General features: G+C 51.5%; 1 protein-coding gene across 3 annotated transcripts; it reads left to right on the top strand.

Annotated features, from left to right (window-relative positions):
• Positions 1–11140: 11140 nt before the first annotated feature.
• Positions 11141–22783, top strand: SLC1A5 (solute carrier family 1 member 5). 3 transcript variants are annotated; one of them, XM_077847661.1, is made up of 8 exons: positions 11141–12306; positions 14789–14831; positions 15286–15333; positions 16237–16403; positions 18562–18795; positions 19566–19760; positions 19899–20033; positions 21963–22783. In XM_077847661.1, the coding sequence occupies exons 1-8, from the start codon at positions 11738–11740 to the stop codon at positions 22195–22197; spliced, it is 1626 nt and encodes a 541-aa protein (XP_077703787.1). In that variant the 5' UTR covers positions 11141–11737; the 3' UTR covers positions 22198–22783. The 3 variants fall into 3 exon arrangements, with proteins under 3 accessions (XP_077703787.1, XP_077703807.1, XP_077703798.1); XM_077847681.1 differs by having other exon boundaries at positions 12073–12306; positions 14789–14845; XM_077847672.1 differs by lacking the exon at positions 11141–12306 and adding an exon at positions 12448–12562.
• The last annotated feature ends 4388 nt before the right edge of the window (positions 22784–27171 follow it).

A 27171-nucleotide genomic window follows, 5' to 3' on the forward strand; every position in this document is an offset into this window, starting at 1 on the left:
ACCCATAGAGGCAGAAAGCAGGTTAGTGGCAGCTATCACCCAGGCAAAGGGATGGGGAGTCACTGCTTAATGGGCACAGGGTTTCCTTTGGCAGGGGGTGATGAAAATGTTTTGGAACTTGACAGAGGTGGTGGTTGCACAGCATTGTCCAAAATGCCACCGCTCAAAAATGCTTTGAAATGATTCATCTTCAGGACGCCTGGGTGGCTCAGTGGTTGAGTGTCTGCCCTCCGCTCAGGTAGTGGTCCCGGGGGCCCTGGATCAGGCTCTCCACAGGGAGCCTGCTTCTCCCTCTGCCTATGTCTCTGCCTCTCTGTGTCTCTCATGAGTAAATTTAAAAATCTTAAAAAAAAAAAAAGGAAATGATTCATCTTCATGTTATGTCAATTTCACCTCAAACATAATTTTTTTTAAAAATTTTTATTTATTTATGATAGTCACAGAGAGAGAGAGAGAGAGAGAGGCAGAGACATAGGCAGAGGGAGAAGCAGGCTCCATGCACCGGGAGCCTGATGTGGGATTCGATCCCGGGTCTCCAGGATCGCGCCCTGGGCCAAAGGCAGGCGCCAAACCGCTGCGCCACCCAGAGATCCCTCAAACATAATTTTTTTAAAAAATCGCACTTTGGGGGAAAAATTTGGGTAGAATGTGTCTTGATGTCCTTCTCAGGCTTCTCTTGTTGTTCTGGATGCTTCATGCCCTCCCCACTTCCTGGCCTGATACCTCCATCTCCATCCCCACTCACAGCTTCTCCCCTGGCCCACTCAGTAATTTTCCGTGGAAATTTGTGACTCAGTTTCCTTGTATGTACCAAGAGGGGATCGGACCCATAGGTTCCTGACGTGCCCTCATATGTTGTATCCTGAAACATTATTTGAGCTCAAGGTGGCAATGCCTTTTCCCCATCCATCCAGCCCCCCCACAACTGCTGCCTGTCTTCCCAGCTCCCTGGGGACTTTGGCCAGGGCCTGTTAACCAGATTAACTCAGATGTCCCCTCATCTCAGGCTCAAGTGCAAATCCTCACACCCCTCAAAGCCAGGTCGCTGGCCTCACACTCCACTCAGAAAGCAAAGCAGTGACTCTTCGGACTTTTCTCCTGGGATCCAGCAAGCTGCAGAGGGGGGCGGGGGGAATGACTCCTTACTCAAGGGCTCCCCTAGCCTCAGGTGCCCTGGGGTGGCAGTTTCTCCAGACTCACAATGTCCTGGTCCTTCAGGCTGGCTGCCTCCAGAGTTGATGCTCACAGAGTCACCCTGAACAGGCAGTGTGATCATTTACTCAGAACTGGCTCCTGACAAGGCTGTGTCCCTCCAGATACCCACCCCTCACCCGCATGCACACCCCAGGGTGTTGATGGCTTGGCTTACCCGACCAGGGCTCTCTAAAGGGAAAAGCTAATAAGCACAATAATACCTCCCCCTCACCTCATAGGCTCATCTTTTTCTTTTTAAAGATTTTATTTATTTATTTGAGAGAGTGAGTGAGAGCATGAGCTGGGGGGAGAGGGGAGGCAGGGGGAGAAGCAGACTCCCCACTGAGCGGGGATCCCCTTGCGGGCTTGGTCCCAGGACCCTGAGCTGAAAGCAGATACTTAACCAACTGAGCCACTCAGATGCCCCTCCCCAACCTTTTTTTTTTTTTTTTTTTTAAGGATTTTATTTATTTATTCCTGAGAGACACAGGCAGAGGGAGAAGCAGGGTCCGTGTAGGGAGCCTGATGTGGGACTGGATCCGAGGACCCCAGGATCAGGCCCTGAGCCAAAGGCAGATGTTCAACCACTGAGCCATCCAGGTGTCCCAGCCCCCCTTTTGAAAGATTTTATTAGTTTATTTGAGAGAGAGTGCGAGAGAGCAAGAGTGGTGGGGAGGGGCAGAAGGAGAGGGAGGAGCAGCCTCCCCATGAGCAGGGATCTGGTCACCTGGGACTGGATGGCCGGATGCTTGGATCAGGACCTGAGCCTTCTAAGCTACTGGGCCACTCAGGTGCCCCAACTCATCTCTTATTACATCACCAAGGCCTGTGCCTTGCAGGGGCTTCAGTCATGCAGACTTATTTAATTGTCCTGCCACCTCTGGGATAAAAGGTCAGCTAAGAAGCGGAAGGGCTATCTCTCTGCTTCCCACCTTCCCTTGACCATTATCCTATTCTGACTCCCTGGGAGCATCAAATGTCTTTCCATCCAGGCCACCCAGGCCCTGAGGCAGCCGTGGGGTCCCGGGTACAGGGCCTGGGGTGGTGGCAGGGGCAGCTGCCCCAGGAAACAGCTCCCAGGATCTTGACAGCATCTGAGGAGAGGTGAGGAGAGCAGAGCCTGCACCCCTGCTTGGGGCCTCAAGGCTCAGAAACCTGAGTTACTCTTGTACCACAAACGGCAGGCAGAGGCCTGACCGCCTGCAGCTGGGGGAGGCGGGACAGAGCAGCCCCGACAGCCAGCTCTTAAATAAATAATTAGAAAGGTAGGAAGGGAAGGTCTGGGCCAGTCTCAGGGTGCAGCTTCCCAGCCAGGCCTGAATGTCTAAAGCCCCGAGTCTCTTGGTTCTGATGTACCCAAGTGTCCCACCTCTTCCTTTCTTTTCTGTTCTGGAAGGAGTCAACCCACATTCCCAGAGTCCCTACTGTGCCCCCCCCCCACAGGGTGATGGTGGGGACTCAGATGTACTCAGGATGGCCCCCCACCTCCAGCCAGGTGGAGCAGACACACCCATCCCTAGGCAATGACCATCCAAATGGGCAGGAGCTGAAGGAGCTTGGAGGGACACCTGACCCAGCCTGAGCGTCTGGAAGACTCCCTGAGTGGAAATCTGAAAATCTAGGTTAAACAAAGAGAAGGTCGTGTGAGAAAAATATGGTGGGGGGATCCCTGGGTGGTGCAGCGGTTTGGCGCCTGCCTTTGGCCCAGGGCGCGATCCTGGAGACCGGGGATTGAATCCCACGTCGGGCTCCCGGTGCATGGAGCCTGCTTCTCCCTCTGCCTGTGTCTCTGCCTGTCTATCTCTGTGTTTCATGAATAAATAAATAAAATCTAAAAAAAAGGAAAAGTTGGGTAAAGACCACTGAGGTCAGGAAGGAGCAGACTGAGTAGGGCTCTGCAGACCAGGGTTTTTCAAAATGTTTCGAATTTAACACACTCGAGGCACAACAGAAGGCATATTTTACTTGCAACCCAGCATGTGTATGAACAGGTGTGCACACACAGATAAAGTAAAATGCCACGACACAATAATTACACAATAATTACTTATACACTATGCTCTGATTTTTCTTTTTCAAGGTTTTATTTAACAGAGAGATAGAGCCAGAGAGCACAAGCGGGGAGAGTAGCAGAGGGGGAGGGAGTGGCAGGGAGCCTGGTGTGGAGCTTGATCCCAGGACCCCAGGATCATGGTCTGAGCCCAAGGCAGACGCTTAACCAACTGAGCTACCCAGGCACCCCTGCTCTTACTTAATATTCCTTGATTAACTGCTTGAGACGCCCTATTTTATACCTTACTAATAGGTTGACACCTGAGGTTTGAAAATATAGATGTATAGACTGCTAAGAAGCCGTGCGCTCCCATCAGAGGAATGGAATTTTTTTTTAAGATTTTATTTATTTATTCATGAGAGACAGAGAGAGAGAGAGAGAGAGAGAGAGAGAGTCAGAGACACAGGCAGAGGGAGAGGCAGGCTCTCTGCAGGAGCCCGATGTGGGGACTCAATCCCGGGACCCTAGGATTGAGCCCTGGGTTGAAGGCAGGCGCTCAACTGCTGAGCCACCCAGGCATCCGGAGGAGTAGAATTCTAGAAGCAGCAAGTATGATCATCTTCAGGGCTGGCTGGTCACTGATATTCCTGTTGCCCTCTCCTTCTGGGGTATGTGGTAGGATTTTACTTCCTTCCCTTTTTGCCTCAGAGCCCAGGAATCTGTATGTTAACACACAAAGGAAGCATGTGATGAACTTGAGTCTTATCAAGTTACCCCTGATAAGACAGGACAGAGCCCCTTTGGCCACCACAGTGACTGTGGCAGGACTCAGCTTGGGGTAAACCCTGTTAAATGCATGATTTTAATGAAAGCTGTGTTGTTTTTTTTTCTGAAGATTTTATTTTATTCTGTTTTTTTTTTATTTTTTTTTATTTCTTTGTAAGTAGGCTCCATGCTGGGCATGGACACCCCTGCTTGGGGACTCCCAAGTGTGGGGGCTTGAACTCATGACCCTGAGATCAAGATGGGTGCTTACCCAATCACCCAGGCACCCCCTGGATATTTTATTTTTAACTAATCACTACACCCAACTTGGGACTCGAACTCAGGACCCCAAGACCGAGAGTCTCATGACCAACTGAGCCAGCCAAGTGCCCCTCCACGTCATTTCTTGGCACTTTCTTCCTTGAATTTTCCACTCTAACCAATGGGACTGTTCTTGGTTTCATAAATTCCCACCTCCAGGCCTTTGCCCTTCCTGTGTCCTCTGCCTATGCGGGCTCCCTCTTTCCTTTGCTGGTTTGCTCTAACATCTTTCAAAATTCAGCTCAGAGGCCCCTCCTCCAGGAAACCCTCCCTGAACTCAGTTCCCAGACTGGGCTTCTGTCCTGGGCTCCTGTGTCCTGGGACTTCTCACTTGGGGTCATCATGGTCTGCCTCGCCCATTGGACTAGGAGCCCAGGAGGGCAGGAGTGAGGCCTGTCCCAGTCATTGCTGGGACCCCAGTGCCACTCAGTACAGGGCCAGGCACACAGTAGGTGCCCAGAAGAAGTTTGCTGAGCCCACAAATGTAAATCTGAGGGAGGAGCAGAGGCTGCGTCTTCTGAGAACTCTGATCACAGGTCTGATGGAGAAGGCTGACACCCTGAAGTTAACTCAGTCCCACCTGCTGTCTGATACCTGGTCCTCCCACGGAGGACACCATTGCAAACAATACCCATTTCATAGATGGTGGACTGAGGCCACCAAGGTCCTCCCTGCTCTGTGCTGTCCACATTCCACACTGCTCAGCCAGCCTCCTCCTGGCCCCTGTCGTCTCCTTCCCAGAGCCCCAGGCCTTTTCTTCTCTAACGATGAAATTTGAATCTGGGTAGGAGGTTTGGCTCCGCAGAAGGCAGGCTGGCTGAGACTAGTTGGTATACTTGCCTCTCTAAGCCAGAGGAGGGAAGGGGGTGGGACACTCCTGGCCAATCCTGGACCAAACCCTGAAACCTTCCCCTCTTGGCCCAGACTCACACCACACTTCCCGAAAGTTCTGGGATCCCAGCTCCCCTGAGACCTGGAGACTCCTCCCTCCATCTTGCCTCCCCATCTGGCACCCCCCCCCCCCTTGAAATGTGAGAGCAGCAACTAGGTGAAGGCTGGTGGCAGAGGCCCCTGCGGCCCAACGAGCCTGGGCCACTTCTCTATACCGAGGGCCCTGATTCTTGGGAGGGCTGCCAGAAGCTTCCCTGCCCCCAGCCTGGCCACCTGCTGCCACAGCACCTGAAACCCAGCTGCCAGGGTTGCACCCGCTGCCTCTCAGTCTCCCTTCGCCCAGTGGTCCCAAGGCATGAACACTTCGGGGGAGGCAGGTGGGGAGGTGGGAGCACCAGCCCGTGAGTCTGTGTCTGAGGGGAAAGTACAGAAAAAGCCTTTAAAAAAAATATTTTATTTATTTATTCATGAGAGACACAGAGAGGCAGAGACACAGGCAGAGGGAGAAGCAGGCTCCCCGCGGGGACCCCAATGGGGGACTCTATTCCAGGACCCTGGGATCACCTGAGCTGAAGGCAGAGAGACGCTCAACCACTGAGCTACCCAGGCGCCCTGAAGCCTTTTTTTGCTTTCACTTTAGATAACACATTGATCTCAGGAAGTCACCACAGCTTAAGATACCAGGAGGCTGTCATTTGTCAGCTATGAACCAAAGCACTTTGTGCACATGAACTTGGTTCATCCCTCCATGATCTCGGAGGCCAGATACCATTTCCATTTTGAAGCTGAACAAACCACAGGGCTCACACTGGAGCCACAAAGCCACGCTTTTGTTTCTGAAAGCAACCACTTTGAGCACCTTCTGTGGATTCTTTTCTTTCCTTCTCTTTTCTTTTTTTTAAGATTTTATTTATTTATTTATTTATTTGAGATAGAGAGATGAGAGAGAGAGAGAGAGAGAAAGGGAGGGAGTGCTCTCGTGTGGATTCTTGCAGAGATAATCAATACATTTGAGACAGAGGCTGTTCAATATTTGCTTTACCCCATAGAGGATGTATGCCCTGTCTCATACACTTCTCCCACGTCTTGTGTTTTCTCCTTAATGGTCTTTCTTGACACTTGATTTATTACTGAAACTGGCCCTCCACCCAGTTCCTCATCCGCCTCATTCTGTTTGACGTCTGTATTCCGTTCTGTGGATGTGTTTGTCGACTGACTAAATCAAGGAGTTACTGGATAGACAGATGTTCCAGCTGAAGAATTTGGACTTTATTCCAAGGGAAGCCACTGCGGCCACTCAGAGGGTGGGGTGCCCAGGTTACATCCATGCTTGAGGACATTCTAGGCTCTTTCAACACCGAGGCTTTGCATGTACGGGTCCCTTTGCCTGGAATAGTGTCTCCTTGGGCTTGGTCCAACCCTTTGCTACCCAGCTGGGATGTCCCTCCCCCAGGAAGCCCTCCCTGACCACCAGGTTGGGTCAAGCATCCATTCTGGGCTCCCCATCTCTGCACTGCTCACTCTGTGTCATCACCTTTTGGGGATGGGTGGTCTCTACCCCATTGTCCTGTGAGTCCCCAGAGGACAGGGCCAGGAAGGTATTGGTCCCTGGCACCATTCATCACAGGGCCAACCATTGCGCTCAGGATGGATGGGGGGTCCCTTGAAAGACATGCCTCTGCTTGGGGAGGAGCCAACTGCAAGGGTAGTCATGGTATCCGATAGGGGTTGAGGGCACAGGCTGGGGTCGGAGACACCTGAGTTCAAATTCCCTGTCCAGGTAGGGGGTTTGGGCCACAAGAAGTCTCAATACCCCAGCCGCTTCCCAATCAGTAAAACTAGAGCCATGAGGTCTTGAGGATTAGTGGAGCTAAGATAAGGTCTGATAGCACTTCAAACAGAGTGGAAGCCACTCCTCCTGCCACCTCAGGGCTTTGCACCTGTTCTTCCTTTTTTCTAGATGTTCTTTCCCGATTGAAGGCTCTTTCTTGTCATTCAGGTCCCATTGCAAATGTCACCACCTCAGAGTGGCCACTCCTGACCACTCCACCTCTCTGCCATACAATGCTTCAGTTTTCTCTAGAATCTACCCTCTGGTAGGCCAGGATTATTTTCCTGTCTCCCCTCACTTGAATGTTTGCAAGGAGTTGTGTCTTCTGTTTCCTTCCTTCCTTCCTTCCTTCCTTCCTTCCTTCCTTCCTTCCTTCCTTCCTTCCTTCCTTCCTCTCTTTTTCTCACTGCCAAATCCCCACACTTGAACAGCACTTGGCCCTTAGTAAGGGCTCAGGAAATGTTTTTAAAGATTTTATTTATTTATTCATGACAGAGAACGAGAGAGAGAGAGAGAGAGAGAGGCAGAGACACAGGCAGAGGGAGAAGCAGGCTCCATGCAGGGAGCCTGATGCGGCACTCGATCCCGGGTCTCCAGGATCACACCCTGGGCCAAAGGCGGCGCTAAACCACTGGGCCACTGGGGCTGACCATCAGGAAATGTTTTGAATCAAGGGTCACTGTGTGCACACTCAAATTTATGCTCACGGGCTCCAAGACAAGTGAGAAACCCAATACTCAGCTGATAAGTGGTGGAGTCGGGATTTGAACCCATGCTCCTGTAGCTTTAGTGCCCACACTCTCTACCACACAGCCAAGCACACAGTTGCTGAGCAGGAGTTTGTTAAATGAATACGACTTCAGCCTACAAGGGTGAGGTGGGGGTGGGGCTTTTGGAAGTAGCTGAGGATGGGAGGATATACGAGGGGAGATTGTTTGAGAGACACAGGAAGGAGGTCTACACAGGTGGACAGGCGCCTGGGTGACACGACTTCAGAGCCTGGGCAGATCTGGGCTCTCCTGGCGCCGATGCCTGAGATCCTGCAGGATGTCATTGGAAGTTCCCAAAGCTCCTTCCCAAGTGAGTCTGGGCCTAGGGCTGGCAGTGACCAGGAGGGAGAGCTCACTACTGGGGTCCAGCAGCACCCACACCTGGTCCAAGCCCAAACCATGTTCTTCAATAATAAAAATAGCAATTATAGGAATAGCTCCAGTTAACTTTTTAAAGGGCTAATCTGCATCCTGTCTAAATGCTTTAAACATGTGATCACATTTGATCCTCATGGCACCCAAGGAGGTGTGATCTATTCTTCTTCCATTTTATAGTTGTAGGACTGAGGCTCACAGATGTTGTGACTTGCCTGGAGCCTCACAGCTGCCTCACAAGGAAGTTTCTGAGCTTATCACAGTCTTTGAGCAAATGTGAATGCCTGAAATGTCCTCAGAGAACACGACAGCTGAGGAAGGAATTAGGATTTCCTTTTTTTTTTTTTTTCCTTTTTGAAGATTTATTTATTTGAGAGAGAGAGAGAGCATGAGCACGAGCAGGAGGGCCAGAGGAAAAGAGAATCTCAATCAGACTCCATACTGAGTGCAGAGCCCAACTCAGCACTCGATCTCACAACCCCGAGATCGTGACCTGAGTGGAAACCAAGAGTCAGTTGCTCAACCAACTGCGCCACCCAGGCGCCCCAAGGAATTAGGATTTCAACACTGCTGTGAGGAGTAGGGAATCGTGAGGGATTCACTGGAAACAACTCCAATAAGAAATTCTGGGAGGCAACCCAATGGGTAGGGTTAGGAACTTGGGAGGCAGGCATGCAACTCCCAGCCTTCCCAGGTGTAGCCTTAAGGTGAATGACTTCCTTTGGCCGTAAGCCCCAATTTTGTGCATCTGAAGAATGTGTATAATAGTGAGACCTACCTCACCAAGCAGTTATGAGGATTCCAGTGAAATCAGGCTATGCATTTGTCAAAAATCAGTGAATGCACTTGCAATCTATGCATTTCATCGTAGGTACATTTTACCTTAAAAGAGAAAAAAAAACGGGGTGCCTAGATGGCTCAGTTGGTTAAGCTACTGGCTCTTGATCTTAGCTCAGGTCTTGATCTCAGAGTCGTGGAGCCTACTTAAAAAATACATATGGGTAAGTATTTGGTGAAAACATTTCTAAAATTATTAGCACAGGGACACCTAGGTGGCTCGGTGTCTGCCTTTGGCTCAGGGCTTGATCCCAGGGTCAGGGATCGAGTCCCACATCAGGCTCCCGAGGAAAGCCTGCTTCTCCCTCTGCCTGTGTCTCTGCCTCTCTCTCTGTCTCTCATGAATGGAAGGGTAAAGTCTTAAAAAAAAATCATTAGCACAGTTGTTAGACTGAATTCTAATTTTTAATGGGCGAATTGTGAGTTACATACCAGGGTAAGTGGATTATAATCCTAAGAACAGCCGTTATTATTATTTTTTAAAAGATTTTATTTATTTATTCATGAGAGAGAGAGAGAGAGAGAGGCAGAAACATAGGCAGAAGGAGAAGCCAGCTTCCTGCAAGGAGCCCCATGCGGGACTCTATCCTGGACCCTGAGATCACACCCTGAGCCCCCTGAACTGAAGGCAGACACTCAACCACTGAGCCAACTAGGGGTCCCTAAGAACAGCTGTTTTTGGGGTACCTGGATGGCTCAGTAGTTGAGCATCTGCCTTTGGTTCAGGTTCTGATCCCGGGATCCTGGGATCCAGTCCCGGTATCGGGCTCCCCACAGGGAGCCTTGCTTCTCCCTTTGCCTATGTCTCTGCCTCTCTCTCTGTGTCTCTCAAGAATAAATAAATAAAAATCTTTAAAAGAAAAAAAAAACAGACGTTATGGATGAGTGTTGGGTTCTGGACAGTGAACATTTATTTAAAAAAATTTTTTTTAAGATTTTATTTATTTGAGGGTCTTCTGGGTGGCTCAGTGGGTTAAATGTCTGCCTTTGGCTCAGATCATGATTCCAGGGTCCTGGGATTGAGCCCCGCATCCAGCTCCTTGCTCAGCGAGGAGTCTGCTCGTCTGTCTCCCTCTGCCTGCTGCTCCGCCTTCTTGTGCTCTCTGTGTCAAATAAGTAAATAAAATCTTTTCAGAATTATTTATTTGAGAGAGAGCATGAGTGAGCATGAGCATGGGGGAGGGGCGGAGGGAAAGGGAAGAGCAGACCCCCCACTGAGCAGGGACTCCCCCTCCCCCACACTGGGGTCAGTCCCAGGACCCTGGGATCATGACCTGAGCCCAAGGCAGATCCTTAACCGACTGAGCCACACATGCAACCCTAAAAAAAATTTTTTTAAGATTTATTTATTTACTCATGACAGATACACACACACACACACACACACACACACACACACACACACACACAGGCAGAGACACAGGCAGAAGGAGAAGCAGGCTCCAAGCAGGGAGCCCGACGTGGGACTCTCGATCCCGGGTCTCCAGGATCACGCCCTGGGCCGAAGGCGGCGCCAAACCGCTGAGCCACCCTGGCTGCCCTTTTTTTAAGATCTTATTTTTAAGTAACCTCTGCACCCACCGTCTGGCTCCAACCTACAGCCCGGAGATCAAGTGTCGCGCTCTCCACCCACTGAGCCAGCCAGGCGCCCCGGGAACATTTAGTTTTTAAATTATTAACACTATTAAATAAATAGCTCCATCTCATTTAAATCTTACACCAACCACGTGTGGGATGGGCTTTAACAATCTGCATTTTACGTGAGTTTCGAGAGGCGGCAAAAGACCAAACTCCGGGCGGAGGCGCTGCAGGCCGGGGGAGCCACCTGCGGCTCCCTTGCACTCTCGAGACCCCCACGGTCAAGAACCGCCGTGGGTTACCGGCTCCCACTCACGTCCGGATTCCTTCGGCGGGAAGGAAAAAAAGCGCGGCCCGTCAACGCCCCGCCCCCAGCGGGCCCCGCCCCCGCCCCCGCCCCCGCCCCTCGGCGCCGGGGGCTCCCGAGGTAGCCGACTGCGAGTCGGCCCTTCTACGGGTGACCGGGCCGGGCTCCGGCCTCAGCCCCACCTCTCGCTCGCGGGAGGGCTCCGGGCGCGCCTCCGCCAATGGGCGCCCGTGGTCCGCTCCCCGCCTTCTCAAGCCTCGCCCCTGCCCCTAATCCCGGCAGCTTCCGCCAGGCGGGCTCAGAGCCACGCGGCGCGCCCGCGAGCTTCCCCCGGACCCGCGGCTCTTACATCCATCCCGGGCTCCCCTGTCGCCGCCTTCCGCGCGCGCCCGGGGGCCTGGATCTCCCCTCCGTCCCGGACTCAAGAGCCCGGCTCTCCTCTTCCCGGAGCTCCGTCTCCCGCCCCCCCGATTCAGCCTCCGTTTCCAGGACCCCGGCACCCCGAGATCCCTCGCCCCCCGGATCTGCGCTACCAGGACCTGGCTTCCTGAGGACCCCTGCCGCTTGCACGCCTTGAGCCCTCAGAGCCGAGGACCCCAGGTCCCAGCCTGATAAACTCCTGCTTTCCCATCCCTAGGGCCGAGGAACCCAGGGGCTCCAGATTCCGGGCGCCGGGCGCAATCTGGAAGGGCTGGGATCTCAGACTCTCCAGGAACCAAGGCGCGTGAACTCCCGGCTCCCGGGAACCCTCCAGAGTTCCAGGCTCCAGGCTGTTACAAAACTCTCGGTTCTAAGGAACGCACGTCCGCGCGCCGGGAAGGAGCCCCGAGCGCGCGCCCCGCTTCCAGGCGCTCAGGAGCCCCGGGGCGCTCATCATGGTGGCCGATCCGCCCCGGGGAGACCCCAAGGGGCTCGCGGCGGCTGAGCCCACCGCGAACGGTGCCCCGACGTTGGCCCCCCTGGAGGACCCTGGCGCGACCCGAGGCGGCCGCTGCGGCTCCCGGGACCGGGTGCGCCGCTGCCTTCGCGCCAACCTGCTGGTGCTGCTGACGGTGGTGGCCGTGGTGGCCGGCGTGGCGCTGGGTATGGGGGTGTCGGGGGCCGGCGGTGCGCTCGCTCTGGGTCCCGCGCGCCTGGCAGCCTTCGCCTTCCCCGGGGAGCTGCTGCTGCGCCTGCTGAAGATGATCATCTTGCCGCTGGTGGTGTGTAGCCTGATCGGGGGCGCCGCCAGCCTGGACTCGAGCGCGCTCGGCCGCCTGGGCGCCTGGGCGCTGCTCTTTTTCCTGGTCACCACGCTGCTGGCGTCTGCGCTCGGCGTGGTCTTGGCGCTGGCCCTACAGCCCGGCGCCGCCTTCGCCGCCATCAACGCCTCGGCCGCCGCCACGGGCGGCGTGGAAGAGGCCCCCGGCAAGGAAGTCCTCGATTCGTTCCTGGATCTCGTGAGGTCAGAGCCCCCTCCCCGCCCGGTGGAGTCGGGGATGGTGGTTGGCGGGAGGAAAGGGGGTGCCTCAGCCACGTGGGGAGGGGACACGTGTTAGGGAGGGCGGGAGGGCATCCCCAGGGCCTGAGAGAGACCGGATCGGATGGTGAGGGATGCTGATGGTGGCCCTTTGTCAGAGTCCAGCGCGTGAGGACAGAGCCCTGGGGAAGGAGCCTTCTAATGTGGGCGCCTGGGGACATGAGTGGGTACCCTAAAGAGGGTGAGAGGCCAAGAAGTCTTATGCCTGGGGAGTTTGGGGGCAGGGAGGGGACATAAGAGGGTCTGCTGTGAGGACAGAGGATGAGTTGGGGAGGGAGGGCGCTTGGAAGGGGATTTGGGGGCTGTTAAGGGCCTCAGGATGGTGGTTCTGGATCCAGGGTGAGAGGGCTTGGTTTCCTTGTGTAAGGAGCCCCTGGGGGACCTGAGGAGATCTGGGTGACCTCCACAGGCCCCATTTCCCAGCCCCAGTGCTCCCCAGGCTACGTGTCACCCTGTTTTAACGAGGTTCTTTTCTCAGCCTCCCATCCCCGCCCAGTTCAGCGGGGCCCTGGCAGCTTCCCTTTTATATGTTCCTGCTAAACCCTACCACCTCCAAGGACTTTCCATTCCATTTCCTCCTGTCTGGGCTTTCCCTCCATCCACCCCACAACCCCTCTAGGCTGCACAGAAGGGGGCCAGTTAAAAAAGGAGCAGTCTCCTTTTCTTCTGATCTTTGCTCTCTGCCCAAGAATGGCACACACCCCCACCCCCCATTTTGAGGAGGGCAGACCCCTGGGTTTACATGGCCTGGCCTTTGGGACCTGCTGATTCAATGCCTCCAGGTTGGTAGGGGACTTCCTGGAAGTGGGGAGAGGAAATGATGAGTCACGGAACTGGGTTCTCCCAGCCGTCTGGGGTATCTGTGCCCGCGGAGATGCTGAGATGAGAGCCCTCGGGGAGGGCTTGGTGTCCAGAAGCTGCAGTGGGTGTGTTGCCTGTTGGCTGGGGGAGATTAGCTGGGTTCTGATCCAGCGCTGCCGGGCCTGGGTGGGTATAGGCCTACTGGCCAATGGACACACCCACTGGGAGGCTGTTTATGTGCACAGGCTTCCCCTTGTGCCAAAATAGAAGTAACACGCACGCTGGGCCAGCTCCTCGGAGACTTAGCTGGAACATCTCAGAGCCACACAACTTTATAGCCAGTTGACACACAGCTGGACACAGGCACTCAGACACTCAGCCACAGATGGGATCTCTCTCTCTCTCTCTCTCTCTCTCTCACACACACACACACACACACACACACACGCACGCGGTATACTAACATCCCTTTACACAGCCACTCACTGATGCCAATAACTACACCAGTGCAGCGAGAGTTGCCTAAACATTCATGCTCAAGACCACGAACATACCCAACTCTGTCCCACATATCTGAACACGAACCTGCACCCCCAACCGGATACCAATGCTTGAGAAACTGTATACAGGCCCACAACACAGTTGTTCACCACATCACTAGGGAGGGAGGACACCAGAACACAGCGTGGTTAGAACCACGCAGACAGCTGGCTGGGTTCAAATCCCAGCTTGGCTATCTCCTGGCTGGGCAAGTTTCTTTCCCTTTTTGTGCCTTGGTTCTCTTTTCTAGAAAATGGGGAGGAAAGGGTGTTGTCAGGAGGATTAAATGGGTGGATTTAGGGGCGCCTGCCTTGGTGTTGATCTGTCAGGTCTCGATCTCAGGGTTGTGAGTTCAAGCCCTGCTCTGGGCTCCAAGCTGGGCGTGGAGCCTATTTAAAAAATACAAAATAAAAATAAGTGAGTGGATTTATGTCACGTACCACAGGGGAGACTACACACCCATTTGCTGTAACTTTCATCCCACTCAGACACAAGAGGCTGTTGAGACACAAGAGGCTGTTGTTCAGCTCCCTGACCGGCTCAGTGGGGTTTAATGTGTGCTGCTGCACAGATACACATTCATGACACACACAGCCATCCCTTGTCTCTCTCTCTACCTCTTTCGGAGGCACCCAGACCTTCCCCAAACCCTCTGACCCACTCAGACCGGCCCCAAGGCCCCCAGGGCCAAAGGGTTTCTCAGCCCTGCAGGAGGAAGTGGCTGATGCAAGATGCTCTGGGTATTAAGTTTGCTCCCTGGGGTGGAGCTGAGGCCCCGGTGACTGCCCCAGCCTGCCTTGGGAGGCCAGCATTCCTCACCTTCAATCCACAATCCCTTGGGCCTAGCATGCCAGCCTCTCTACCTCCTGGAAAAGTGTGCAGGTCAGGGCTCAGGTCTACCTGAACACACCTGGCCTGAGGTATAGGTGGGGACCACATTTGGGTGCCAATGGGGCCTCCCAAGTTTGCTTCCATCCCAAGAGGCCAATTCAGTCCCTCACACACACACCCCAACTCCCCCCTGTGGTTTTTAATAACATGCCCCCCTCCCTGTCTGTCTCTACAGAAATATCTTCCCCTCCAACCTGGTGTCCGCAGCCTTCCGCTCAGTGAGTCCTTGGGGGTATGTCCCGAGGGGTGGGGGCGGGCAGGGAGGGACACAGCCCCTGGCAGCCCCTAGGCACCTGCTTTTGGGTGGTGCCTGGAAAAGCAGATGTGCCCCTGCATTTATGAATGGGATTATAGGGTTCTAGGGTAGCCTCTGAAACCATCCATGCCCCTAATTGAGAAAGGAGACTATGGTTTCTGAGCCCCATCTGGGTTCTAATTCAGGCTTTGTGATCCTGGGCAAGTGCCTTTTCCTCTCTGAGCCTCAGTTTCCGCCTCTGGAAAACAGGCATATGGTATGAACATCCTACCTCAGCAGGGTTGCAGGCAGGATGCAAGGTGATTGGTTGTATTTGGGGGGTGCTTAGGGCCGGCTTTGAGCACTGTTAGTGCCAGGATGGAGTGGGGGAACCTTGGTGGCAATTGATACTGACTCTTGTCCACCCCCACCTACAGTACAGTACCACCTACGAACACAGATGGATCAACGGAACCATGGTGAAGGTGAGAGCAGGGGAACGGGGGTGGGGCCCTATCCATTGGCCCATTTGGGGTTTTTCCATTCTGTTCCCACCCCAGCCTGGGTTTGCTCCCTGGGGCTTCTGACACTTGGTGGTACCTATTTTATACTCTCAGTAGCCACCGCCTGGTTTCTGGTTTCTCTGTTTTGCCCCCTGCTCCCTGGTCCAGGCTTTTCTTCTGCTCCCATCCCACCTGCCCCTGCCCCCTGTCCAGTTACCTTCCCCCCGCAGCTCCCTCTCACCCACCTACCCTCAACCTGGCACAATGTATTCTTTCCAAAGCACAAACCTGACCCTGTCTCGCCCCCTACCCAGGGCCCCTTTATGCTCCCCACGGCCCTCAGAAGAAGGCCCAGGCTCCTTGCTCCAATCCGTGAGGCCTTGCGATGTCAGGCTTCTGCCCAGCTGCCCACCCAGCCTCGTGTTTTAGCTCTGGCTGGCCTATCCCAGCCAGTGGATTTCTCTCTGTTCCTTGAGTGCCCAAGGCTCTCTCATTTCCAGACTGATGCACATTGTTTCCCTTCTCCTGAACCTTCTGCCACCTGTCTTTACCTGGTCAGTCCTCTTGTTCTCTAGATCTCTCGGCCTCTTCCTCCGCAAAGCCCTCCCCGACTCCTTCCTCCTGGCCCCTTCCCCGAAGCTGGCATTCGCCCTCAGTTCCCACACTCCCCTGGGTTTCCCCATTCTCCAGTCACTCTGGCTGGCCTCTGGTGACAGGTCTATTTCTCCTGGACCCAGACTGAGAGCCTTTGGAGGAAGAGACAAATGAGCTCCAGAAGCTGTCTTGTCTGCGTAGGGTCCCAGCAAGGCCCCAGACAGACCCTTAGAGACTGTGCGAGTTGACTGAGCATCCTCCCTTCCTTCCCACTCTGTTCCTTGCCCAAAGGTGCCCATTGGGGAGGAGGTGGAGAGTATGAATATTCTGGGCCTGGTGGTATTTGCCATTGTCCTTGGTGTGGCCCTGCGGAAGCTGGGGCCTGAGGGAGAGCTGCTCATCCGCTTCTTCAACTCCTTTAATGATGCCACCATGGTGCTGGTCTCCTGGATCATGTGGTAGGTGGTGGGAGGGGTGCGGGGGAGCAGTAGGATGTGGGATAGGACAACCCTCCATCTGTTCCTCAGAGCCACACGGCCTAGATTCACACCAAGCGTTGCCCATTGCCAGCTGTGTGACTTTGAGCAAGTGACCTACCCTGTCTGTGCCTCAGTTTCTTCATTAGAAGATGAGGCTAGGACAGTGCTGTATTACAGGGGAACAGAGACCAATTGAGCACCTTCTCAATCCTCTTTTTTTTTTTTAAGATTTTATTTATTTATTAATGAGAGACAGAAAGAGAGAGAGAGAGAGAGACCCAGGCAGAGGGAGAAGCAGGCTCCATGCAGGAGCCCGACATGGGACTTGATCCTGGGACTCCAGGATCATGCCCTGAGCTGAAGGCAGATGCTCAACTGCTGAGCCACCCAGGGATCCCCTCTCAGTCCTCTTAGAAGGTAACAAGAAGCCAGCTGAGCTTTGGCCACAGCTTAACAAATGCATCTCCATTGAAGAAAAAAAATTTTTTTTTATTATTTTTTTTTCCATTGAAGAAATTTGCATGTGATCAAACATCTGAGTTATCATGAAGATGACATGAGTAATAGGAGGTCTAGGTAAAGCACTTGTAAAGAAAGTGTTTTAAATGCTTAGCACCTCCTGAGCATTTACTTAATGTTAGCTGATTATCATTAAGAGTTTTGTTAAACCTCAGATAACGGGGACATACACACACACACACACAGACCTCTGGCTTCCACCCTGCTCTTTCCCAGCCTCCTCTTCACATCATCCCATGCTGATTCTCAGGACCTACCATAGTTCTAGAAGGTGGGAAGTCAGAGAGATGCCAGGTTTGCTGCGTTTTTGACCAATCCTATCCCCCCTCCCCATCCCAGTTCTGGTGTCACTGACATCTAAGAAACTTCTGTGCAGAATTGAGTGCACTCTGCCAGAGTCAGGGTAGTGGTTAAGAGCAGGCCCCTTGCCTCTTCCCACTTGTGTGCCCTAGAACAAGTTACTTATCTCAGTCTGCCTTGGTTTCCCTACCTGGAAAATGGGACTGATAGTACCAGCCACAAATGAGTGTAAAGTTCTTGGGACACCACCTGACCTATAGCATGCCTATAATAAATAGTATCAGCTAATATTTATCAAGTATGTCACTTGTATAACTTCTAGGCACAACCCACTGGCCAGAGCTTGGGCATTTGGCCAAAACTAGCTGCACAGGTGGCTGGGAAATGGGCCCTTTCTTCTGTTACCCAAAGAGATGAAGGGATTTGGGAGACAGCCATCATGATCAAACCAAGAGGCAGTCTGGGGAGGCCCCCTAGCTGGGAGACATGAGCACCCCTGGGAGCTTTACTCCAGGAAAGGGTGATAATAATTCCAGCAGAAGTTTATAAATCACTTATTGTGTACAAAGAGCTTTCAAGTCACTTTACCTGGCACTTCATTTCCTCCAACATTCCTATGAAGCCAGTAGCCTTAAAGTCCCTGTTTTACAGACCTATTAGATTTTAATTCAACTATAGCTACAGAGGAGCTTTTGTGGGACTGTGGTAAAGATTCATTCATGTTCAAGGGCTCACTCGGCCCATCATAAATGCTTCATATCTGTGGGCTGTTATTAAGACATGAGCCACAGACTTCATTTCTCATGATGTGGTGAGAGATTGTATTGGTTTAAATCATCCTAGCTGCTTTAACAAACAAACCCGGGAAATGTAAATGACTCACTCATGGAGGTCAGGTTATTTTGTTTTGTTTTTTTTAAGATTTTATTTATTTATTCATGAGAGGCAGAGACATAGGCAAAGGGAAAAGCAGGCTCTCTGCGGGGAACCTGATGCGGGACTCGATCCCAGGATCATGACCTGAGCTGAAGGCAGACACTCAATCACTGAGCCACCTAGGTGCCCCTGGAGGTCAGGTGTTAAGTCCAAATCTGACAAATGGCGATAGAAGCCTCCAGGCTTCTTTTATCCCTGCTGTACTATTTTCAAGGGGAAAGAGCTGAGACGGTGGCAGGGAATGTGCCACAGCTTCAGCACACACTGGTCTGGGTGTTTCCTGCCCTCGAGGGAGGCTGTGATCAGGCTGTGTACTGAGCACAAAGCCTGGTCCTCCCGGATGGCACATGGTCAGAGGCTGTAATCTGTCTCCTGCAATTAGGTATGCCCCTGTGGGCATCTTGTTCCTGGTGGCTGGCAAGATTGTGGAGATGGAGGATGTGGGGATGCTCTTCGCTAGTCTCGGCAAATACATCCTGTGCTGCCTGCTGGGCCATGCCATCCATGGGCTCCTCGTGCTGCCCCTCATCTACTTCCTCTTCACCCGCAAAAACCCCTACCGCTTTCTGTGGGGCATCATGACAGCGCTGGCCACTGCCTTCGGCACCTCTTCTAGGTATGGCCTTGGGGCAGACTAGTCCAGGATTTTTAAACTAAGGGGCCTGAAGTGGGCATCAGATATCTGTAGACCCTTGAAATGTTGTGTTTGGGGACACTGGATCTGGATACAGAGGCCATACTTTTGTGAGTTTCTGATAAGGTCCAGCAACATCCCCCCACCTCTCCCATTAGAAAACCACTGGGTTAGAGATTCCTTCTTCCCTTCCTGAGAATTTCTCCTCCCCGACAAGGCCTGGCCTTGGGGGAGCTGGGGGTAGTGGTCTAGCGCTCCCTGGACCCAACCTCTGGGAGCCCTTTCCACCCTCTTCTAGGTATTTTGTCCACCTGTGTCCTCAGAACCCGGCCCTCCCGCACAGCAGCATCCCATAGAAGCCTGTTACTGGTGGAGGTCCATTATTGGTAGAGCAGGGAGGGGGTGTGGGTCAGTGAGCTCCTAAGCATTGTAGAAATTAGGTTGGGATTTTTGTGTGTATTTTGAAGGACAGCAGTCTGTACTCTCCCAAGGGGCCCAAGACTCATAAATTATGGAACGCAGGCATTCTGCAGGACCCTGGGTGCCCCTGGCTCTGGGAGGAGAAGGGCATGGAGAGCCGGGGAGAGCTGTGGGTGGAGCCAGTGGGTGTGGTTGGGCGGGGCTTCGGCACGGGGCGGGGTTTGTGATAGTGGGCGGGGCCTGGGCATGCATTGATTGGCCTGTGGGTGTGGGCTGGGCGGGGCTTCATGGGGGTGGGGCTGCGCTGACACCACACCCCCCTCCCGCCCCAGCTCGGCCACGCTGCCTCTGATGATGAAGTGCGTGGAGGAGAGGAATGGTGTCGCCAAGCACATCAGCCGCTTCATCCTACCCATCGGTGCCACCGTCAACATGGATGGTGCGGCGCTCTTCCAGTGTGTGGCCGCAGTGTTCATTGCACAGCTCAACCAGCGATCCCTGGACTTTGTGAAGATCATCACCATCCTGTGAGTGTGGGTGCGGCGGCCATAGGGACCCCCGGCCCGTCTGACCCCCTCTCCTGAGAGTGCACGCCGGGCTCCCGTGACAGCTTCTCCCGCTAGCTACCAAGGCTTCTGACCCTGACCTCCCCTCGCTTCCCCCAGGGTCACCGCCACGGCGTCCAGTGTGGGTGCCGCCGGCATTCCCGCTGGAGGGGTCCTCACTCTGGCCATCATCCTGGAGGCAGTCAGTCTGCCCGTTCAGGACATCTCCTTGATCCTGGCTGTGGATTGGCTAGTGTAAGTGTGGGTCTGGGGCTTTGGGAGCCTAATGGTATCCCTGGGAAAAGGGGATTGAGCAAGAGGGTCATTGAGAGGGAGTCAGAAGAGGAGAGGAAGAAGGGGTGATATCTTGATCCTTCTAGTCAGAGGGAAGAAAGGGATCTTGGGGGGGTCTCTCTCTTTTTTTTTTTTTTAATCTAAGAAAAATCCCAGAGAGAGTGTGCCCTAGAGGTGAAGAGTAGACTCTTAGGAGGAGGCCAGGCTGCTTGTGTTCAAATCCCAGGGCCACCTCTGCTAGCCCGTATGACCCTGCTTGAGTACTTCATCTCTCTTATCTCAGTTTCTCCATCTGTAAAGGGGAGGGACTAGCCTCTCCTTGAGGATCAGATGACATAAACATGTAACTCCATTATAAGAGCCCCTGGTAAGCAGTTAATGCTGTCATTGTTGGCAATCACCGTTGTGCTATTAAGAGCATTAACGATTGGAAAGTTTGGTCTCACAAGTTTAAAACAAGAGTTACTGTTTCTCAGCCACATCACTCCTAGGTATAATGCCAAGAGAGTTGAAAACATATTCACAAAAACTTGTACATGAACATTCTTAGTGGTGTTATTCGTGATAGCAAAAAGGTAGAAACAACCCAATGTCCATCAACTGATGAATGGATACATAAAATATCATATATCCAGAACAATGGAATATTATTCAGCCATAAAGTGAAATGAAGCACAGACACATATATAGACGCTACCACATGGTGAGCCCTTGAAAACCTCATGCTAAGTGAAAGAATGTGGACACAAAAGACCACATATCATATGAATCCATTTCTATGTGATGCCCAGAATAGGCAAATCGACAGACAGTAGATTAGCAGTTGCCAGGGGCTGGAGAGGAGGGAATGGGAGATAACTGCTTGGTGGGTGTGGGAGTGTTTTTAGAGTGATGAAAACATCCTGGAATTAAATAGCAGTGATGGTCGTACAACTCTGAATATACTAAAAACCACTGGGGTGGAGGGGAGTGGAGGGGGAGGAGAAGAGGGAGAGGGCGAGAGAATTGTAAGCGGGCTCCACGCCCAGCACAGAGCCCAAGGCAGGCTCAATCTAACAACCCTGAGATCATGACCTGAGCCGAAATCAAGAGTTGGACGCTCAACTGACTGAGCCACCCAGGTGCCTCTGGATTGTATACTTTTAAAGGGTGAATTTTATGGTATGTGCCCTATAGCTCAATTTTCTCAAATGGCACACACAAAGTATAAGGAGAAAGCAAAAAGAGATCTTGTATTATAAAGAGAAAGGCCCGAGTGAGAAAGTATTTCGAGGGGAAGAGGAGAAGTGGGATAGGTCTTCTGAGTCCCCAAGAAAAGGGTGGAGTGACTTTTTGATGTTCCAGGAGAAGCAAATTTTCTGTCTTATTGGAAGAATTGTTTGGGTTCCTGGGAGGTTAGAGCAGAAAATCTTTGGGGTTCTGAGAAAGAGAGTATAATGGGATACTTTGGGATTCCATGGGAAAGAAGAGAGGTAGGAGGCTCATTGGATTCTGGGTGAAAAGATCTTTGAGGTGTTGTTTTTATTTTTTTAAGATTTTATTTATTTTTTTTTATTCATGAGACAGAGGCAGAGACATAGGCAGATGGAGAAGCAGGCTCCCTCTGGGAAGCCTGATGCGGGTCTCGATCCCAGGACCCTGGGATCATGACCTGAGCCAAAGGCAGACGCTCAACCACTGAGCCACCAAACATCCCCATCTTTGAGATTCTAAGAAGAAGGGTTATCTGGCATCCTGGAAGGATGGAGGGATAAGCTGAGTCTAGGAGTAGAACAACGTCCCATGAAGGAAGATGCAATGGGGACTCCTAGTTTTGTGGGGGGAGAAGTGGGGGATTGGACACTACCTTCTCCCCTCCCACTCACTTCCCTGTCACTCCTGCCCCTTCAGAGACCGGTCCTGTACTGTCCTCAACGTGGAAGGTGATGCCTTTGGTGCAGGACTCCTCCAAAACTATGTGGATCGCACAGAATTGCGGAGCTCGGTGCCAGAGCTGATCCAAGTGAAGAGTGAGACACCCCTGTCTCCACTGCCTGTCCCCACTGAAGAGGGGAACCCCCTCCTCAAACAGTGTCCAAGACCTGCTGGGGATGCGGACCCCTGCGAGAAGGAATCAGTTATGTAAACCCCACAGGGACTTTCCCTACCCTGATTGGGGCACTCTGGATATTGCGATCACAAACTGGGGCTCTGGAGGCCCTGCTGCACACTCAGGACATCCAGAGGCTCCAGCCTCTCCCCCTGCCCCCTCCACCAACATCAGATCTGGGAGGCCTCAGTGCTGGGGTATATGTGTATGTGTGTGTCTCTCACCGAATCTTCCCCAGTTCTCAATTCCCATTCCCACCCAAGGCTAGGAAACAAAGATGGAGAAATAGTGTAGTAATGTCCTTCTGGACATTATTACAGGGCACAGGGCACAGGTCACCACGTGGATTTCTGCCCTCTTTGAGGGAAAGGATATTCCAATGGGTAGCTGGCTCCTTTGCTGGTCATTTTTGTGGCTGAGTGTGTGTGTGTGTGTGTGTGTGTGTGTGTATGGTGTGTGTGTCTGGTGACTCTACGGTAATCCCACCCTGTCCCCAGGACCTCTGTTCCCTCTACAGTAACAAACCCTCCAGGGGACCCTGTTGGGGTGGGGGTGGAGGCGCAAGGACAAAGACTGCTGTCACTCCAAAGGACATTTTTGAGCAATAAAATTGTCAAGTATATCTCATCAGATGTTTTTAAGACAAACAGCATGAGCTACACAGAAAAAACAAACATGATAAATAGGACTGCATTGAGATAAAATGTTCATCCAAAACACCATTGGGAAAAATCCGTGATGAGATAGCCCTGCGCCCATCTGTTGGAGTGGCAAAAAGGAAGTACAAAAGCGTGGCCGGGGAAGCCAAGCAGCGGAACAGAGCCCCATGCACCGCTGATGGGAATACTTAACGGTCCAGACCCTTTGGGAAGTCCCTGGGCAGTTTTTTATCAAGTTACCATAGTTACACTTACTAAACAGCTTCAAGAGTCCCACTTACCAAAGAAAAGAAAACTGCTCACCCAAAGCCCGCTACACAAATGTCTATAGCTGCACTTTCCACAAATTGCCAAAATTTGGAAATGAGTCAATCGATATACCAGGATGGATGATATATCCTTCCTGTGATGGATGGCCATTCAGGAAAAAAAAAAAAAAAATCTGATCTTTCAATCTGGATGCATCCCACAGATAATATTTTGAGTGAAAGTTGCTGGAAACTGCTCATGCTGTACAGTTCCATTTATATGATGGTCTGGAATGGGCAAAACTGGTTTATAGTGAGAAATCCAAACAGATGACCTGGGGGGGGGGTGGGGGCTTAGGGAAACTGGGAAGTTTCCCCGGGAAGGAGCACAGGGGAACTTCACGAACTAGCGAATGTTCCATTTCTTTTCTTTTATTCATGAGAGACAGAAGCGGAGACACAGGCAGAGGGAGAAGCAGGCTCCTTGCAGGGAGCCCAACGTGGGACTCGAACCTGGGTCTCCGGGATCATGCCCTGGGCAGAAGGCGGCGCTAAACTGCTGAGCCACCTGGGCTGCCCCTCCCCCCTTTTAAACCCAGAATTTGCTGTTTCATAAAAATACGCTGTATGACCTCTTCTAAGTCCTGTTTGAGTCCAGGATGTGGGTGACACCAATTGCGGCTCACCTGCTCTAGATCCTGTCCTGTACATTGCTGAGACATGTTGCACATTACTGATCATTATCTCGCCCTTCCCAGGGCTCTATGTAGACTGCCAGGTGCCTGGAGGCACCACCAATCTGAGTCCACAATTCTAGATGATATCTTGAGTATCTTCAGCATCTTTTTTTTTTTTTTTTTGGTTTGTTTAGTTCCATCTCATGATCATTGCAGCGTGGAGGGGAAATCATTCATATCGGGTTCTGTGTAAAATTGTTGTGTATTGCACACAAACATAACCACTAATGAGTTCATTAAGTGTTGAATAATGAAGTAATTGGCGTTTTCAATGCTTTCTATTATGCCAAAATCCTTGGTGGGTGGTTATAAAAGTGTTGAAGAGTTTTAATGTTATTTGGGGATATTGGTTGGGATTTTTGGAAGGAGCTGGGAATGCATTATTTTCCCCACTTAAAATAGTTGTTTATCCTCAAATTTTCTATTTAATGCTTTTGGGAAATGGATTAGATTTGGATAATGAAGGATGCCTATTTAAGGAGATACACACACGCATCTAATATGTTGCATATGCTATTACACAATGTATATATATGAGGAAATCCATAACTCGGCCAAGTTCCACAGAACAGTATTTCTGCTTTTTTTTTCTACTTCATTTTTAAAAGTTGCTGGGTACATATCACTAATTTGCCTAAGATGCTGATCTGGGTGATATTAATAGTCTGGAACCATTTCAAGTCTCATGAGTGTGGACAGGGGCTCCCAGACCCAGTCCCCACTGGGATGCGCACTCCCATGAGGGAGCCACGTCTGTACTTTTCACCACTGTAAGCCCAGAGCACAGCATGGGGCCCAGCACAGGGTAAGCCTTCAATAAATATTTGCAGAATGAATGAACTGAGCTCCAGCCACAGAGCTGCCTGGCTAGAAGAGGTTGTTCCCCTGGTTGAGATCTTGCTTCTGCTACCTGCCGGCTATGTTGCCTTGTATAAGCACTATGGAGTCTCATGACAATGGCTCTGTTATGCCTCACCCAAAGGCCACCGGTGAAGATTACATAAGAGCAGAAGGAGGGGTACCTGGGTGGCTCAGTGGTTGATCATCTGCCTTTGGCTCAGGTTGTGATCCTGGGATCAAGTCTGTATCCAGCTCCCCACAGGGAGCCTGCTTCTCCTTCTGCCTATATCTCTGCCTCTCTCACGTATTGATGAATAAAATCTTAAAAAAAAAAAAAAAAAAAAAAGAGGAAAAGCACCTGGATGGCACCCTCTGGGGCCCTCCTCCCACCTTTCTCTCCCTTTCTTCATTGCTCCATCCACCCGTTTTTTGAGCCCTCTCCCCTTCTATCTTTTTCAAAGGAGCCTGGCTTGGGGGTTGTGCTCACACTAGCCCTGCCTTGGGCTTGGACTTGCATTCTAGACTCAGTAACAGGACAGAGGCTGGCAGGCACAGGGTGATGACAGCTTTGTCTCTCCTCAACAATATTTCTAGGCCTGTTCGACTCCCTCCCCCAATCTGCTTTATTTGAGGGGGGGAAGGGGGAGACAGTGAACTTTATTAAGGTATAATTTGCATATAATAAACTGCATCCTTTAAAGCAGGCAATTGGATAAAATCAACAGATGAATAATTAGTGAAAACCACCACAATTAAGATCCACAATAGGGGATCCCTGGGTGGCGCAGTGGTTTGGCGCCTGCCTTTGGCCCAGGGCGCGATCCTGGAGACCCGGGATCGAATCCCACATCGGGCTCCCGGTGCATGGAGCCTGCTTCTCCCTCTGCCTGTGTCTCTGCCTCTCTCTCTCTCTCTCTGTGTGACTATCATGAATAAATAAATTAAAAAAAATAAATAAAAAAATAAAAAAAAAAAAAGATCCACAATATTCCCAACCATCCCCAAATATCCTGGTGCTCCTTTGCATTCTATCCCTCTCTCCACCCTCAGGCCCAGGCAACCACTGACCTGCTTTTGGTCATTGAGGATTAGTTTGTCGCTCCTAGAATTTCGCATTAGTGGAATCCTCTAGCAGGTAGCTTTTGCGTCCTGCTTCTTTTAGCATCATGCCTTTGAGATTTAGTCATGCTTTTGCACACATCCGTTTATTCCTTTTTTTTTTTTTTAAGATTTATTTATTCATGAGAGACACAGAGAGAGAGAGGCAGAGACATAGGCAGAGGGAGAAGCAGGCCCCATGCAGGGAGCCACATGTGAGAATCCACCCAGGGACTCCAGGACTCGCGCCCTGAGCTGGAAGGCAGATGCTTAACCGCTGAGCCACTCAGGCGTCCTCCATTAATTCCTTTTTGTTTTTAATCACAAGTGTTCCACTGTCTGGGTGCACCAGTTTGTTTATCCATTCACCTGAAATGGACACTGGGGCATTTCCAGTTTGGGGCTATTGTATATAAAGGAGCATAGGTATGCAGCTCTTTGCTTGTCATCCACATCCAGCAAATATTTGTAGTGCCCAGGGAGGAGACACCAATATTTACTGATTGGTAAAGGGAGCAGTGCATCCAACAGCATTTGAGACAGTAACCCCCTTCCCTCCAGATATGCCCAGTGTTAACCCTTTGGCTGCTGGGGTGGGAGGGGAGAGCCAGGGGGGAAATAATAGGGAGCTCATGGTGATGACTGTTTACCAACAGATCAGTTATCTATCATGTAATATTTTCATGTTTTATGATCATCACTCCATACCACTGCACGTGCTGGCTTGAATGTCAGCTTGAGGAACATACTCTTGGCTCTGCTGAAATGAAGTTCCCAGATAATATGCAGATGCCCATCTGCACATGATTTTATTTTTTTAAAGTTTATTTATTTATTTATTTTTAGTAATCTCTACACCCAATGTGGGGCTTGAACTCACGACCCTGAGATCAAAAGTCACATATTCTTCTGACTGAGCCAGCTGGAGGCCACTGCACATGACTTTAAAAACAATATCTAGGGACGCCTGGGTGGCTCAGCGGTTGGGCAGCTGCCTTTGACTCAGGTCGTGATCCCGGAATCTGGGATCAAGTCCCACATTGGGCTCCTGCGAGGAGCCTGCTTCTCTCTGCCTGTGTCTCTGCCTCTCTCTGTGTGTCTCTCATGGATAAATAAATAAATCTTAGAAAAAAAAAAACCTCTATATTGCCCTAACTGTAACCAAAAACAGAGAAATAAAATGATAACTTATAATATAAATTTCAATATGTAAACTGTAGGGCCACCTCCCCCAAACCCAAGGAAATAGCCAGATGTTTACACGGGTAATGTAGACAGCTCCCAACACAGCTGGAAACACATGGTTTCCGATGTCTAATTATCCAAAGCCATGTGGAACATGACTTTTGGAAATTATTGACAACCCCTGGCTGAGTTTTATACAAAACACAATATAAGCTTCCCTCATTTTACTCAGTAGTTGCCCTT

The sequence above is a fragment of the Canis aureus genome, chromosome 1, assembly GCF_053574225.1.
Source record: "Canis aureus isolate CA01 chromosome 1, VMU_Caureus_v.1.0, whole genome shotgun sequence".
Lineage (NCBI taxonomy): Eukaryota > Metazoa > Chordata > Mammalia > Carnivora > Canidae > Canis > Canis aureus.